Source organism: Trematomus bernacchii, unplaced genomic scaffold (genome assembly GCF_902827165.1).
Source record: "Trematomus bernacchii unplaced genomic scaffold, fTreBer1.1, whole genome shotgun sequence".
Taxonomy (NCBI): domain Eukaryota; kingdom Metazoa; phylum Chordata; class Actinopteri; order Perciformes; family Nototheniidae; genus Trematomus; species Trematomus bernacchii.
In genome coordinates this window covers 17,855,390-17,871,228 of record NW_022988050.1, presented here as the reverse complement: position 1 = coordinate 17,871,228, position 15,839 = coordinate 17,855,390, and the positions used below count along the sequence as shown (strand labels likewise).

General features: G+C 41.4%; 1 protein-coding gene across 1 annotated transcript in view; it reads right to left on the bottom strand.

Moving 5' to 3' along the window:
* Positions 1-6,892: 6,892 nt before the first annotated feature.
* The window catches only part of jmjd1cb (jumonji domain containing 1Cb), a 123,550-nt gene continuing 114,603 nt past the window's right edge, over positions 6,893-15,839 (bottom strand). Inside the window, exons 20-32 of the mRNA XM_034119169.1 lie at positions 15,090-15,179; positions 14,777-14,901; positions 13,773-14,004; positions 12,793-13,010; positions 11,818-12,168; positions 11,546-11,714; positions 11,347-11,437; positions 11,084-11,214; positions 10,638-10,760; positions 9,858-9,997; positions 9,563-9,730; positions 8,839-8,970; positions 6,893-8,244 (exon numbers count right to left, since the gene is read on the bottom strand). Of these exons, the coding sequence (XP_033975060.1) occupies positions 8,152-8,244; positions 8,839-8,970; positions 9,563-9,730; positions 9,858-9,997; positions 10,638-10,760; positions 11,084-11,214; positions 11,347-11,437; positions 11,546-11,714; positions 11,818-12,168; positions 12,793-13,010; positions 13,773-14,004; positions 14,777-14,901; positions 15,090-15,179 (2,063 nt within the window). The 3' untranslated portion in view covers positions 6,893-8,151. The remainder of the gene's footprint in view (positions 8,245-8,838; positions 8,971-9,562; positions 9,731-9,857; positions 9,998-10,637; positions 10,761-11,083; positions 11,215-11,346; positions 11,438-11,545; positions 11,715-11,817; positions 12,169-12,792; positions 13,011-13,772; positions 14,005-14,776; positions 14,902-15,089; positions 15,180-15,839) is intronic.

Here is a 15,839-nt window from a genome sequence, read left to right as displayed (position 1 = left end):
GCTATCGGGATGTTAAGAGCATTCCATGGAATATAACAAGTGTTTCTGAAATAAATTACATACCCCACCTTTAATGTAACTGGGAAGTTACACATGTTACTCTATTCACCTTGGTGATCAAAATGCATGCTGATCAATGCATCAATATTTCTCATTATTTGCATTATTAAGAGCCGCTGGAAGTCACTCATCTTACCCTCAGTACAGAATACTCACAGTAACAACAGTCATCATCTCTGAGCTTGAGTGAACTCTTAGCAGCTCGGATGTAGCAGAACAGGAAATAAGGGGCTTGCTCAAAGGTACTTCAGTGGTGGTAATTAGGGAGGGAGGGGGGGTGCTATACTTTCACTTTCTCCACCCAGACTGCTCCCCCCTTTGGAACAGCACCGCCCCCTGTTGGAGACTCTGCTCTCTGACTGTGTGTGTGTGTGTGTGTGTGTGTGTGTGTGTGTGTGTGTGTGTGTGTGTGTGCATGCGTGCGCACGTGCGTGCGCGTGTGTGTAGTGACATGTAGAGATGTCTCTGATCAGTCACAGGTATACACACGGTGGGGTCTTCTTAATGCAGGAACGTGTGTGTGTGTGTGTGATGTGTTCTCCTGCAGCCTCAGACAGGGAGGAGCAGCTGGAGGCTGCCTGCTGTCGACACACACAATTTATGACGCCTCATCTCACTTTGAAGAGCAGCTCCTGTTTGTACACACTGACTGCTGCAACCACACACACACACACACACACACACACACACACACACACACACACACACACACACACACACACAGTATTGTTATTAAAGCGGTCCTGTTTAAGGTTCTGAACTACATATAATATCTATCTGTATGTGGTGTGTGTGTGTGTGTGTGTGTGTGTGTGTGTGTGTGTGTGTGTGTGTGTGTGTGTGTGTGTGTGTGTGTGTGTGTGTGTGTGTGTGTGTGTGTGTGTGTGTGTGTGTGTGTGTGCTAGAGTACAGCTAGGGGAAGTCTTCAGGGTTCATCCGTAGGTCACTGGCAATGCAACTCCGCCTCAGAACACACACACACGACCCTGAGTTGTTGTGTTTTGAAAACAGTCAACAAATAATGAGTTCTGTTAAGAAGTCATTAACACTGAGAGGTGAAAGGTCAATAATGATCGAGAGACACTGAGGCAGGAGAGGGAAATAAAGAGAGAAAAGATATATTAAAAACAGAAAGCGATTTGCTTTGAATAACAAATGAACAAAACACTGCACTGACCTCAGTCTGTGTGGCAATACATTCACTTTAATAAGAAACTTGCAGGGCGGTGTATGTATTCAAACCAAATTGTACTACATTCCAAAAGGATTCTGGAGAAAAAATATTTGACAGTGTAATTAAACCAATAGGTTTATATGTAAGTGAGAGAAGACTGGAGCAGGACAGGAAACAGACCCTCCACACGGAGATCTGTCAAAGAACTTTAAACGTTTACAGGACATCACCACATAACGCCCGCTGTGCAGAACGTGGACACTTCCCATTCATATTAAATATACAAAAACTGGCAATAACATTTGGACAAACTTACATTCAAGTCCAAGAGACACACTTCTGTTCAGGGCACTAAAAACCCAACAGCTGAAAACAGTCAGCTGATCATTGACGTTCAAAACACCACAGATTAAAAGTCATGAACCAATTCACTTTTGAGTGATTGGATTGAGAGACTTATTGGTTATTTCAAATAACGAACCTGACGAATGCTCATACCAACGTTATTCACCATTTAGAGTCAAATAACTTATTTGACTCTAAATGGTGAATAACGTTGGTATGAGCATTCGTCAGGTAACACAGTGATCCTGACCAATCACAGGCTCAGCGAGCAGCGACTGGCAGAAACAGGAAGACAGAGAGAGGAGAGACTGATGCACTTCCTGCTCCACTCTGAGGTGGTGTCTGCATTAACAGATTTAGAACATAATTGACTTCCATACGTTGAACCCTGAAGAGAGACAGCAGCTCCACCCGCTGCTTAACATGGACCTGCCCCCCACAGCCTGAGGGTCTCCACCACCACAAGACCCCTGAAGTAGGTATTAATATATAAAGTAACTGTATTTGTAGAATGATATTGGAATTGTGAAAACTTGTGTATTTATATGTGTGATGTTATGTAAACTGCTTTTTTCTCAAGACAGTAAAACATTGAATTAAAATTGATAAAAAGAATGAAAGAACGAAAGAAAGAAAGATAGAGGGGGAGAAAGAGAAAAAGCCATAGAGAGAGAGAGAGAGCGAGAGAGAGAGAGAGAGAAACTTCCAAAAGAAAGAAAGAAAACAAAGAGTGAGAGGAGGAATGAGAGAAACAGAGAGTGACCTCTGTCTGAACCCACTGCTGAACTTCTGCCTCAGTGTACTCCAGTTAACCTGTCTCACACACACACACACACACACACACACACACACACACACACACACACACACACACACACACACACACACACACACACACACACACACACACACACACACACACACACACACACACACACACACACATTGCCAGGAGGCACAGTTTCAGCTATAATGGAGCAGGAGGATAATATGTGTGTTTCCAGTTCAGCTTTGGAAGTATGAATGGGAGCTGATCCCAGCATTAGTCATGTCAGCACTAGCTCCTGGCTATCCCCTCCCCTGTCTCTCCCCCCCCCCCCCACACACACACACACACACACACAAATACATAAGCATGCATACACACAACAGCACCAGCGGTGAAGTGGATTTTGAAAAGCGAACACGTCACAATAGAGGAAACAGAAACAGCGCCTCAGCTGCTGATGTCATTTGGACTCAGTTTATTCAAAGAAATCATTGGTCATCTTTCATAAAGTATTGGAAAAATGATGAATCATTGTTGTAAGAAGTTTTAATCAGAGCTGGATGAGTTTAGTGTAGAAATGAGTGAACAGACACATTGCAGAGATCTGTCATATCTCAGGTAGTTTGAAAATGCATCAGATGAGACAAAATGACACACAATGACATTTCTTTCTACAATATCCAAGTATTAGAATTATAATTTAGTTAAATTAGGAAAAGATAGTTTATTATGGTTAAAGAAATATTAGTTTTTTTGTATTGTTTTGAATGCACGCATTATGCAATGCCAACACAAATTAAAAGCTAGATGTGATTGGTTTGAGAAGCTTTTCGTTATATTGTTGAAATATTTTATACATCTGTAAGCAATCTATGAAATAAATGCTCTGACAAAAGATTTATAAAATCTAGTGTCTGTGGTCACAGGACTGTAGTAACTCCACAACTATTATAAAACAACCAACCTGTCTGTCTACCTGTCTGCCTTTCATCTGAAATGATTGGCCCTTCTGGACTGGGTTTTCTGTTGAATAATTAAAAAGCAAGTTTACTCTGGGTGGCTTCTTCTAGATGTTACCTACTGTACCAGGTACCCAGCTAGCGGGGAACCTTCTCACAACTTTGGCTAACATTACCTACAGGTTCTAATAATGTTTTAAAGAAATGTTTTAATCTGATGTTCAAAGAACCTTTTTAGGATGTTTATTTTTTCAAATAATGTTCCTATAAGGTTTAAGGTTAACTAAGACATAACGTTTTAACTGCAACATTCTGAAAATGTTTTCAGGATGTTATTAAGGCCTGAGATGACAGAAAGTGTTTTATAAAATGTTCCTTTAATGTGATATGTTAACAAAGGTGGAACGTTTTGCCTGCAACATTCTAAGGATGTGTTTTGGACGTTGTTGGGGTAACACATTAAAGATGTTCTTTATAAAACGTTCCCTCACTGTTACATGATAACAAATGAAGAACATTCTCCAAGAAACATTCTGAAAATGTTTTCAGAAGGTTATTCTTTTTTTATAAAACGTTCCTGTGATGGCAAATATTAACACGGTCATGGTCAACGTCAGATTTATTTCTAGAGCGCTTTAAAAAACAAACTTGTTGCATTTGTTTGAAAAGGATGTTTAAAAAAAAAAATCTGATGTCACCATAATTTCCTTTTGAAAAAAACAAACAAGCACGTAATTCATGATAAGCTGTAAGCAGATATTGCATGTTTGCGGTGGCATGTGTGAGTTCCCAGCTAGAAATGTTTGTTACCATTCGTTGTTCTAGGAATGTTTTCAGCGGGACGTTTTATTTTGGTTCCCAGAATGTTCTTCTGAAAGGTAGGATAACGTTCTTTAAAAACATTCTGGAAATGTTTGGTGATAACCTTCTTAAGATGTTTTTGATAACCTTCTTAAGATGTTTTTGTAAGAGGCGGGGCCTCTCATATGACGCACACCTGCACACTTGCTAGCCTGTTCCACTCTTTGTTTTCCGAATGTCAGGAAGTATTCTTGACTCGCTTCTGAAGCAAGATGCTCGGCAGACATGTGCTACCAAGCATTCTACCAAGCTATTCTCAATCGCGAGTACGCGTAAGAGTGGAACAGGCTAGCAAGTGTGCAGGTGTGCGTCATATGAGAGGCCCCGCCTTACATCTTCCGCCACAGATTTGGGGAAAATTGGTCCGTGCGCAAAGCATTGTGGGGATTTTAAGACCGCGGAGTCTACTCATGTGCAGCCTCGATATTTCTCCAAACGGAGTGCGCCGGGCTCGGTAGATTTCCAAGTATGCTGGAGATTGGAACAGTACTTCGGCGGCACTCGATGACGTAGTATGCTTGAAATAGTGGCTCTGGAGCAGCTTTACTCGCGATTGAGAAACACCCCCTGTGTGTCTCTCTCTCTGCCTGCTGGTCTGCTCTACACGGCTGGGAGCAATCTCCAATCAACCACACCTGCAACCTGCTCATCAGCCACACTATGAAAGCCTGCAGCCTGCACTCATTCCCTGCCGGATTGTTGCCGTGAACGGTTTGTTGCGTGCCGCTCTAGCTTTTTACCAGCATATTCTTTGACAACTTTACCTGCTTTTGCCTCACACTCATTTTGATGTCTCTCCCAGGAGGAATCCAAGGCCTTCCACACTCCCAAGACCAGCCAGGCCTCTCCACCCTGGAACAACTGTTTCCCACTGCTGCCATAACCAACCTCCACTCCCAGCTCCCCTTTTCTAATAAACAAATGTTACTTTCACCAGCTGATTCCGATTCATCCTTCTACATGTGTTAATAGTCAAATTCCAATAGTTAAGTAAACTATCAAAATCATCCTAATGACCACAGTGGTCAGTCCACTTACCCAGGAATTTTGAGTTGAACAATTACAGGAATATTATGTCTTTATGTTCTAATAATGTAAAAATATGTTAGTAAATTGTTACCACAGAACATTTGCATAATGTTTTAAACATAAAGCATGTTATCCTTCTCTAAAATAATAACATTCTGGCAACATAAACAAATCTAACTTGCAGCTGAAAACGTTTTAAGAACAGTAGGGCATAATGTTCTAACAATGTTATCAAAAACATTTTAAGAATGTTTTTAGAGAATGTTATCCTACCTTTCAGAAGAACGTTCTGGGAACCAAAAGAAAACTTCCCGCTGAAAACATTCCGAGAACAATGAATGTAACATTCTCAGAATGTTTTTAGAACCAAACATTTCTAGCTGGGTAGGCTATAATATGTCACTTTTTTTCAATAGAATGTCTAAAATGACACAACCTATATTATATAGAATGCATAAAACATTTTTTTTTTTGGTATTCTATAACAAATGTTACCAACAATTTCCAAACCCAGATACATTTAATATTTGTAAGCATACAGTGTCAGTGGCTTTAAAATGCTAAATACTATAATGTCCGCTCACATGTCAGCGTCATTAATGTCTGTTTGTAAGCCACATTTTACCATACACTTCTAATATTAACGTTATTAACTTTATATTTGATCTACATGAAGGATTTCAGTCATCACATGTTTGGAGCTTTGGTCATCAAACAAGCTAAACTAACGTTAGCTGCAGCTAGCACTCTGAGTGTTAACATGACTCTGTTTTATCAGTGTTTCTACCGTGTTAAACAGTGAGTCTGTTTGTTTGGAGAGGAGCAGAACTCTGAGGATATTCTGCTTCCTGTTAAAACCTTCTGAATGAATACAACTGAGAACTGAAAGAGTCCTAATTAGGAGACTCAGAGGCTCACCGCAATGACAACAACTCCCATAATCCCACGCTTCTTCACCAATCTACGTTTTTTGTGATTATTTGATTGGGTGACCCCTAGTGGCAGAAAGGACATGTGTAATCTGGATTTAGGAGATACCATGGACACAGTAGGAGACTCTTTGACTGGACTGGTGTCACTGGCTGTCACCAAACATGACCTGTGTGATTTGATTTGTAAAGTTTCAGTTATTTTCTCCTGTCAGCAGGGTGGAGGCTGGTGGAGGAAGGGGACATCTTTATGGAAAATACAACTAACGTGGAATAGCAGCACCACCTAGTGGTGAGGATCCCACAGTGCAATGACACAAACTGAAGTTTTAGACTGGGCATTCCCTATATATTAGTATTAATATGTTCATGTTACTGATTCCCTGGTGGTGTCAGCCACGAGGACATTACTGCTTCCTGGTGCTGAAATAACTCTGGCGCAAAATGCAAACTCTTAAGTTCAATCGTTTATTAAATGTAATATACATTCATTCCTTTCTTTAAATGTGATTTTGATGATGTGCACAATTTTGTTCATTATAAAAATGGTGGCTTGGGAAACACAGTATATAACTCAAAAATAACTCAAAAATAATAAAATATGTGTGGATTTCTCGGCCTGTGGTTGTGATTTGAGGACTCTTCCATGAGCCTGAGAGCTTAAAACATTCTGGGTAGTTAACTGTTAGTCATTTTCAGCCATATTAAATGAAACAACACAGGCTTTGCATCCCGCTGAGCCCGGTATGAACACACAACACACACGTTTGATAAATCCATTTTAATGGAAAATGTAAAACCCTTTGAACTTCAATGTACAAAGCATGTAACACTTGCACTTTAAAATTTGAAATTGAAGCAAGCCATGTTTTAAAAAAATACCTCAGTGAATGTATATATGTATATATTTACACATTATAGTAAACATTTCATTATTTTATCTTTTAACTTCAAAAGTTCACCATAGTAAATTTAACTAAACAAAAAAACAAGACAATTCATTATTTTCTTAAATAAATTATATATTTTCTGTAAATGTCTTAATTTTACAGCAAATACTTTTTTTTCATAAAATGCTGAAGTGTATAAGCCATTTTGTTCTTTTTTACATAATACAACTTTACAGTCTTTACAATAGTTTGGCAGTTCATTTTCAAAAATGTATTTATGGCATGAGGACTGTAGAGCATCAACATTTCCCAAAGTTACAGGCAATAGCTGGTGTGTGTGTGAGTGAGTATGTGTGCGTCTGTGTGTGAGTGTGTGAGTGTGTGAGTGTGTCCTCCATCACAGTAGAGCCGTATTACAACTGAAAACCACATACTAAAAGAAAGAAAATAAACTGTACAACTCACATTTACATTAATGCTTTTTTTGTCTCAATAACATCGCATATCATACAGCTATAAAATAAATATATATCTTCACAGAGGAAATAAAACAATGTTCGTATTAAAAAGAAAATGTAGAACAAACGGCAACAGACAGATAGAACTAGAAAAGAAGAACAGAACGGACAGAGTACAGACAGACGACACAGAGGGGGGGGGGGCAGCGAGCGCTGACGGAAACTTCTTGTTTCTCTTTTTGCATTTTTTACCCTCAATATTTTTTTGATTTGAACAGCAGAGATGATGCTGCTGCTGCTGCTGGTGATGCTGTGGGGGCTGCTGCTACAGACAGGGACTACACCTCCTGCAGGGGGGGGGGCAGAGTCTCCATCATGCTGTCAGCTCACAGGACAGTCTGAGTTTCCATGGTAACACACCAGTCACAGAGTTGGGTTTGAGTGGGGGGGTGTAATCCCTGTCGGTGCAGCCGCCTAGTGTTTGTCTCCTCTTGGCACTGAAGGTTTGGTGGTGATGGGGGGTGGGGGGGGGGCGTGGTCTACTCACACCCTGAGGTTCCCGGGTCACATGACCAGCTCTTACCCCATCACCTCCACCTGAGGAGGGGGGGGAGGAGAGGAGGTGCTGATTGGAGGCGTCTCCCTCTCTGCAGGGCGGGGGCGAGGTGGAGGGGGGGTCATGAGTTCTGCTCCTCCTCGTCTTCCTCAGAGCTGCTCCTCTTCAGGGAGCTCACCGCCTCCTTCACACAGTGGAACAGGATGTTCTTCACCTGAGGAGGAGGAGGAGGAGGAGGAAGAGGCTTCATGTGACAGCATGTACATTGAAACACAGTATTGTTGTTTGCATGTTCATTGGTTGCCTTTAGAGCCTAGTTTCTACAGCTTCATCATATTTGCAGAATTAGATTCCAGTGGTAGCTGGAATCATTATTTCAGACCCATGTGATCCAGACATTATTCATAATTATAGTAAAGACAAAATGTATTTAAAAACGACCCAAAATAATGCTGCAATCCATATTTGTAGGCCTTTAAGTGCGCTCAAAAAGATGTTGGTAAAATAAAAGATGAAGAAAGCCTCGATAGAAGCTTTGAATGGAAAGAAAAATCCCAACGTTTTGTAAACTTATAAATACAGACAGTACTCTGACCCTGTACACTGTGAGATAGAGCTTTGTTCAGGTAAAGATCTGGAGAAAATATATATTTAAAAATAAATGATTGATTGGAAACTCTCAGGAGAGGAGGGCTGCATCATTTGAACATGAAAGAAGAGTGAACCATCAGGGTGACTGGAGTAACAGAACCCTGCTCATAGAGGGGACTGATGCTATGTTCACACCAGAAACAAAAAGCAACGTCACCTGCAGCTTGTCCTCGTAGTTGACCTCCTCGTTGTTGGGCCGCAGCTCCTGGCTCAGGTGGAAGGAGTTGGCCACGTGCTCGGGGGACACAAAGTCATTGATGACCTGCACACAGCTGTGGAGGTTCTGCACCTGAGGGGGGGGGCACACACACGATAATCAATCCCCACTCACTTTGTCATTGAAATAAGTTATATGTGAAAATATATAAGGAATGTGTACACTAAAGAAAACTACAGTTAATATGTGCCTAATCACAAACTATTACAATATAAGATGATGGGAATCAAATGTTTAAACCTTCTGAATAACCAATACAATTATTAAAACATCAACATATTAGTTCTATATAATCTATCTTCAAAACAACATGATCAATTGTTTAGTTGATGTTTGTTTACTTCATTTGAGTCACCTGTTATAGTTTATAATACAGTTACAAGCAGTGGTAAAAAGTCACTTAAGTACATTTTTGAGAGACTTGTACTTCAGCATTTCAATTCCCCACTACCATTCAGAGGTAAAGTATGTACTTTTACACCCCTACATGTATTTAATACCTTTAGTTACTTTACAGATGTGGATGAATGATGTGAAATATAATCAAGTGTTAAATCAGACTTTAGTTCCACCTGGAGTAAATTCACAAGCTACCCTGCAGTATACAAAGTCATTCAAACTAGTGTGTGTGTGTGTGTGTGTGTGTGTGTGTGTGTGTGTGTACCTGGTGCATGGCCCCTGCTGGTATGAGTACAGAGTCTCCCAGGAACTGCACCACGGTCCAGCCCTGCACCCCCTGCTCCTCCAGCAGCCGCTGCCTGTGCTTCCTGCTCAGGTACAGGCCCTGCTCTCTGATGGGGTCCTGCTCAGGGGCCCCGTCCAGGCTCTGCTCCTACAGAGGGGGGGGGGGGGGGGGACAGAGGTGTTAGTGAGCTCAGTATTAGTACGTCAGTTCACTACGTAGTGAACTATGTGAACTGGTGAGTGTAGTTATTCAGAGAGTTCATCAGAGGGCTGACCTTGCGCAGGAACTCCCGCACTTTTTCCATGTCATTGTTGAGGTAGATATGCCACAGAGCCCCCGGGGTCTCACTGGAGTCTTTGAGCCTCCTGCGCACCCCTTCATCCAGATCCTCCTCCTCCAGACGCTTCAACACTCCTACACACACACACACACACACACACACACACACACACACACACACACACATGTTTTTCTAAGGATTCATTCAATTCTTATTTTCATTTATTAATTAGGAAATGTATCTTTTTTTTTTCCAATTCATTGAATGAAATGTAAATATTTAGTCTTTTAATCAGTTAAAACCCCTCCATCCAACACTCAAACCTGTCAAACATCCCGAACTGTTCAGTTAACAAAGATATGATACTTAGAAAATAGATACTAGATTCCTTGAAATTTCTCTTGATAGATTCAAAAAATGTTGTTATACATTAACTGTGTTTTTGTGTTTCAACTTCTCATCGATCTTCCATTAGGGGACACTGTGGTTGCAGATGTGTTTTTTAAGTGATCACTTTTGTATTTTTTCAATTAGCAAAAGTTGGGAAGAAACTGTTGTTTTCTGTCCCTCTGTGACACAGCCCTTACACACCTGAAGCAGCAGCTTGACACAGTCATCATTAACATTATAGTGTTTATGTCTAGTCATGAGCTCTGACATCTTTTTCATATTTAGCTATTTATCCTGTCCCTCCTGTCCACAGTTATTGAGAATAGTTCATGTTAGTCAGCCAGTCTTTAGGGTCATCATGTAGCTGACTGTAGTAAAGCCTACCAGTTTTTGACAGGACTCCGTTGCCTTTAGCGACTCCCACGTAGACCAGAACTGAGACCACATCTGAGACTTCCACATGGAGGTTAGCGGTCCCAAAGTCCTGGTCCTGAGACGCAGCTACGCCTGCAGAGAGACAAACAGCTTCAGAAGAAGAACACAGAGAGTCTGGAGAACACTTTAAATGGAAATATATGGAGGGAAGCATGAGACTACTATATTTAAAGTGTGTACATAATGAAATAGAAGAAAATAACGTTAGTCTGCAGACAACCACAACATCTTTCTCAGATACACACATGTAATTAGGGGACCAATTATACCACAGTTCATATGTCTCTTCGTGTTTGTCAGATGAAGGTGTATCCATCATGTCAACTCCACCTTCAAATTAGTTAACCACTCATTTCAAATCTCTGCACTCATTGCTGTAGGTAAATCCTTCGTACCGTAGGCACAGCAGAGCCTGGGCCCCAGATCGGGCCGGACAAAGAAAGAGGGCAGGTGGGAGGCCAGGTTCAGGTTGCCCTCTGGATCAGAGTACTCCGGCAGAGGCAGATTCTTCATCAGGTCATCATATCTGCAACAACATCATCTCCTTTAGATGCACTCACAATTTATTTTGCATCTGAACTAAAGACATTTGCTGAAAAATGAGAGATTAGGACATCCGACAGCACAGAGGTAACAGAGGTAAAAAGGGTGTGTGTACCTGGAGGGCATGAGGGCCATGAACTCCTCTCCAGAGGGCCAGTCCTTCAGCCTGTACACCATGGGCTCTCCGTCCTTTGACTTGGGCCGCTCTGAAAGGGTAAGTAGACTTCATTTAGACTGAACAGATTTGAGTTTATCACCTTTGCCATGGTGCTACTGTATTTGATCAAACAGCTAAACCAAGTGGATAAACTCACTGGTGATGTCCTCGAATCCATCCCAGAACTCCTTGATCCCAGAGTTGGACACCACCTGGTCCTTACAGTTGAGCAGGTCTCCCTGATGGTCAGCAAACTCCTGGTTGAAGGAGTCGGCTTTCCACAGGGCGCTGTTCAGTCGCTTGTGGATCCCTGACACCAGGACAGGCTGCAGACACAGAACATGTTGTTATCACGGAGGAACTCATTAACTGCTGCTATGACTTCTCTATTACTGTGACTAATATGCTGCTGTGAGGACTGGTGTGTACCTGTCCTTGTCTCCAGCACTCTCTGAACAGCTTCCAGTTGTTGTGGTTGCGGTGATCTTTGAGCCACAGCAGCCGCCTGTTGTTTAACCAGCAGTGAGGAATATCTGGATACTGATTGGTTGATTCTTCTGGCACCGCCGCAGGAACAGCTGTCTTCTTCCTATCTGGTTTAACATCCTCAGTGATAGCAGGGGTGGGGTTGTTGTTGTTGTTGCTAGGGGTGACAGGCTCATGCTTGATGCTTGACAGTTTGCTGGCGATGTTCTGGCGGTTGGCCGGGATTTTATTTTCAACCACTGAAGCAATGATTTCATCAAGGATGTTAGGCATGGTCCTCCCACCTTTTCCATGCTACAGAGAGATGGGAAGAAAGAAGGAAAACAATATTTCGTTTTTAAAACTGTGTATTGGCAAAATTAGGCAGGTATTATATTTTGTAAATGTAAAGGAAACTTCAGGAGCAACGACTCTGAACACAAGGAGATCACAGCGGAGCTCAAACTGATGTCAGTCACTGAAGATTTAGTGGAAGTTACAGCCGAAAAACGGACAAAGTGATACAGTTCCTTCCCAACTAGTTGAAGCTCTCTCACCCCGTCACAAGTATGTAGCTAGTACTAAGACAATTATCAAGATTCTGCATGACGAGACATAACAGGCCAAGCACTATGACTCCTGTTCCTAGCTAAGAAAATATGCCAAAGGGGAGACACATATCCAATAAGATGGACTACCAGATGTCCCTCGAGCCAGCAAAACACCCTGTATCGACTGATGCCAACAGGCAACAATAAAGAGACAAAACGACTTTCTCAAAGAGTGAGCAGCACCCTGAAGTCGCATGCCTGTGCTCTGAGCGGGAGTTAGGGGGAGAAGAAAGTGATAAACTAGGTGAAAGGTCTTGGCCTAAGTAAATATTTTCCTCAACAATTTCCAAATGACTAATGTTAAATCCTTGAACATATGGATGTGTACCTGTGCAGCGTTGCAGTAGACTGGTGCGAAGGCGATCCCAGCGTCTGTGGAGCCCATCTTCAGCTTCCCTGCTGTGGTGGTGAGCAGGTCTCTGAGGGTGGAGCCCTGCTCCGTACTGTTGGCCACCAGGGAGGTGGTCTTACACTGCTGCAGCACCTCCAGGCTGTCCCCCACCTTGTCCTCCTTCACTGATTTACCCAGCACCACAGACTTGTTTTCTGTTAGAGCAAGAGGGGAAGAGATGACTAACAACATACCATATGGAGGTCAAATATTCAAAGTTTCAAAACAACTGTACTGACTACCAGGGTGGAGAGGGTTACTTTAAAAATATAATCTGTTACAATAACTAGTTACATGTCAAAAATGTAACCTAATCTGAGTATCAAAATATAAAAGCATATATATACATATATTACATATAAATGTAACCTTCCGTTTCTTTTGCATTACCTACAATGTAAGAAAGAGAAAATAAACAACAATAAAATGTCTTTTTATTTTACCTTAGAAAAGAAGAAACCAAGATATTGTATTTAAAAATTACAGTAATAGTTTACAAATGCTGTTTGAAATGAATACATTGATCAAAAGCAAACTGTATTTTTGTTTGTTAATCCACCTACTGCATTAAAAAAGAAATGTATTTAAAATAAAGAAGAATTAAAGTAGCCTAAATAAAAACTGTAAAGAAAATGTATTCAGTACGTCTACCTATAATATATCGATTTTTATTTCAAAATGTATTGTAGCACTTAAATCCTGCTAGTAATCTCAAAATTGTTTTTAAATGTAACAGCAATCTCATAACTTTTTCTTTTTCTTTTTAAGTAATTGTAATAGAATACAGTTACCTTTTTTTGTATCCTAATAATGTCATCTTGCAACATGTAATCCGTTACTACCCAAGCCTGCTGACTATAACTTCAAATCATAACACAATGTAATATCTCTCTGTCCCATGAGCCTCCCCCCCTCACCTTTCTTCTCCTCCCTGGACTTCTGCTCGGCCAGATCAGCCAGGAAGTGCAGAGGGGACTGGGACTCGGGCGGGGTGACAGGAGCACTTCCTGCATCGCTGTTTGGACTGCTTCCCCCCCCCCCTCCGTTAGTCTCCACCTTCGTCCCTCCTTGGTCGGAGTTCTGCTGAGAGCCCAGCTCAGTCTTGAGCACAGAGAGTTTGTTACTGTGGTTCAGGACGTTCTGCAGAACCTGCCACAGGAGTGGGGGGGGGGGGTTAAAGGTCAACATGAGACTGGCGGCCTCGGGGTGTTACACCAATTAGATATAGATTATTTGTAAAAGAACAGGGTTAAAAAGAGAGGGTCAAAAGTTACCCTAAACCAGGGGGGTCCAAACCATTTGTAATTGGTCCCACAGCAAATTCTGCTTGTCTTATATTGTACTTCGTAAATATGTAGAAATATCTTACACAGTATTGATGTGTTAATCAGCCCAATGTTCAAATAAATTCAGTCAATTAAAGCTGAAAACATTTGATACAAATCTTAGTTGATAAAAAAGCCCAATAACTTGCATAACAAACTTGAAATATACCCTCTCTATTTTGCCTTGTTTATTGGTTTCATTTCCCCTCCAGAATAAATGATGGCACATTAATAATGAATAGAATAGAACTAAAAGGCATTAATAACAGCGAGACTCTACAGAACAGAATCTGCTGTGTGTTACATCTGTAAAGCATCTGCATACCAGCTGGGGGCAACAGTGATGGGACTTATAATAAGATGACACAGGCATTCATGAGGCATATTAAAAAAAACACAATAACATTACTTGGTTGGAGTTGTCCCACTGTTCAAATATTTCCTTTAACCTTTTACTTTTCCTTTTAGTTTTAAGCAAAAACTTTTTTCTACTTTTTGGTGACCCTTGTTTCACTCTCGAAATGAACACGTTTAGTGTCTATACTGAACAATTCCAGACAACAAATAAGGTGACTATACAAATACGTCAGTAGTACCTGTGAGACTCCGTTAGTGGCTGGCAGTTTGGTGAGCAGGTTCTGCTTGGTGCTGCAGGGACAGTGGGACTTGATGTTGTGTTTTTCTCTCAGAGAGTGCATGGAAGACACCAAATCTGCCAGCACTGAAATATCAGAAACATAACATTTCAGGAAAAAAACTATGAAGATGAAAAAACATGTTTTTTTGTTATTGACTGCTTTGGTCAGAATATGATTCTTTAACCCATCAGCCACACACTGCCATCCAGGAAGGGCAAAGCAAGCAGCAGAGACACAAAGAGAGACACAGAGATGAGAGTGTGTGCTGTACCTGTGCCGGGGATGATCTGTGTCGGCATCAGGTGTTTGTGATCGTGGGGTTGACCTTTCACACACTTGAGCCAGCCGTACAGTTCTTTGTCTAAACACAGAAAGAAAGACACCTGTCAGTAGATGTACTAACATCACACACATTACAACACAGCAAACCAACGAGGCATATGATGTTAATGCTGTTTGTAACCCATATGAAATATAGGGCTACTAGACCCCTTTATGTCATTTAGATGTATGAATACATGTTTCTGCACGGAGCGCTCTAGAATGTACAGGGTGATGAGTGGCTCTCTCTCTTTCCCTGTGAACACCCTGAAGACGCAGAGACGACAGTCGAGCAGCTTTTAGTATAGTGTACATAATAGCATTAAAAGAGTGGTTATATGTACTCAAACTATATTAGTTAGGGGGGGGGGGGGGGGGGGGGCGGAGCTTATGCCTGCTCAGAATTCTACCGAGATACTCCGCTAAATGCTGCGGTGAAGAAACGCCATATCAAAACCACATCAAGGATTATTTCTGAAACAGGTTAGAGCTCAAATGCCTTTTCTCTTGCGGGTTTACCACAAGGTGGGTGAGTACCTTTTTCTATCCTGCTTTTTTACACATACTCTCTCCAGTACAGGTTAGCTCTGAGTGATAGCAATTAGTTGGTTAATTCATTTCATTAGCTGTAGTGCAGCTACATGCTGACTAAAATGTCTGTTCATGGTTAAGAATAACTGTTAAAAAGTGGTTAAAATCA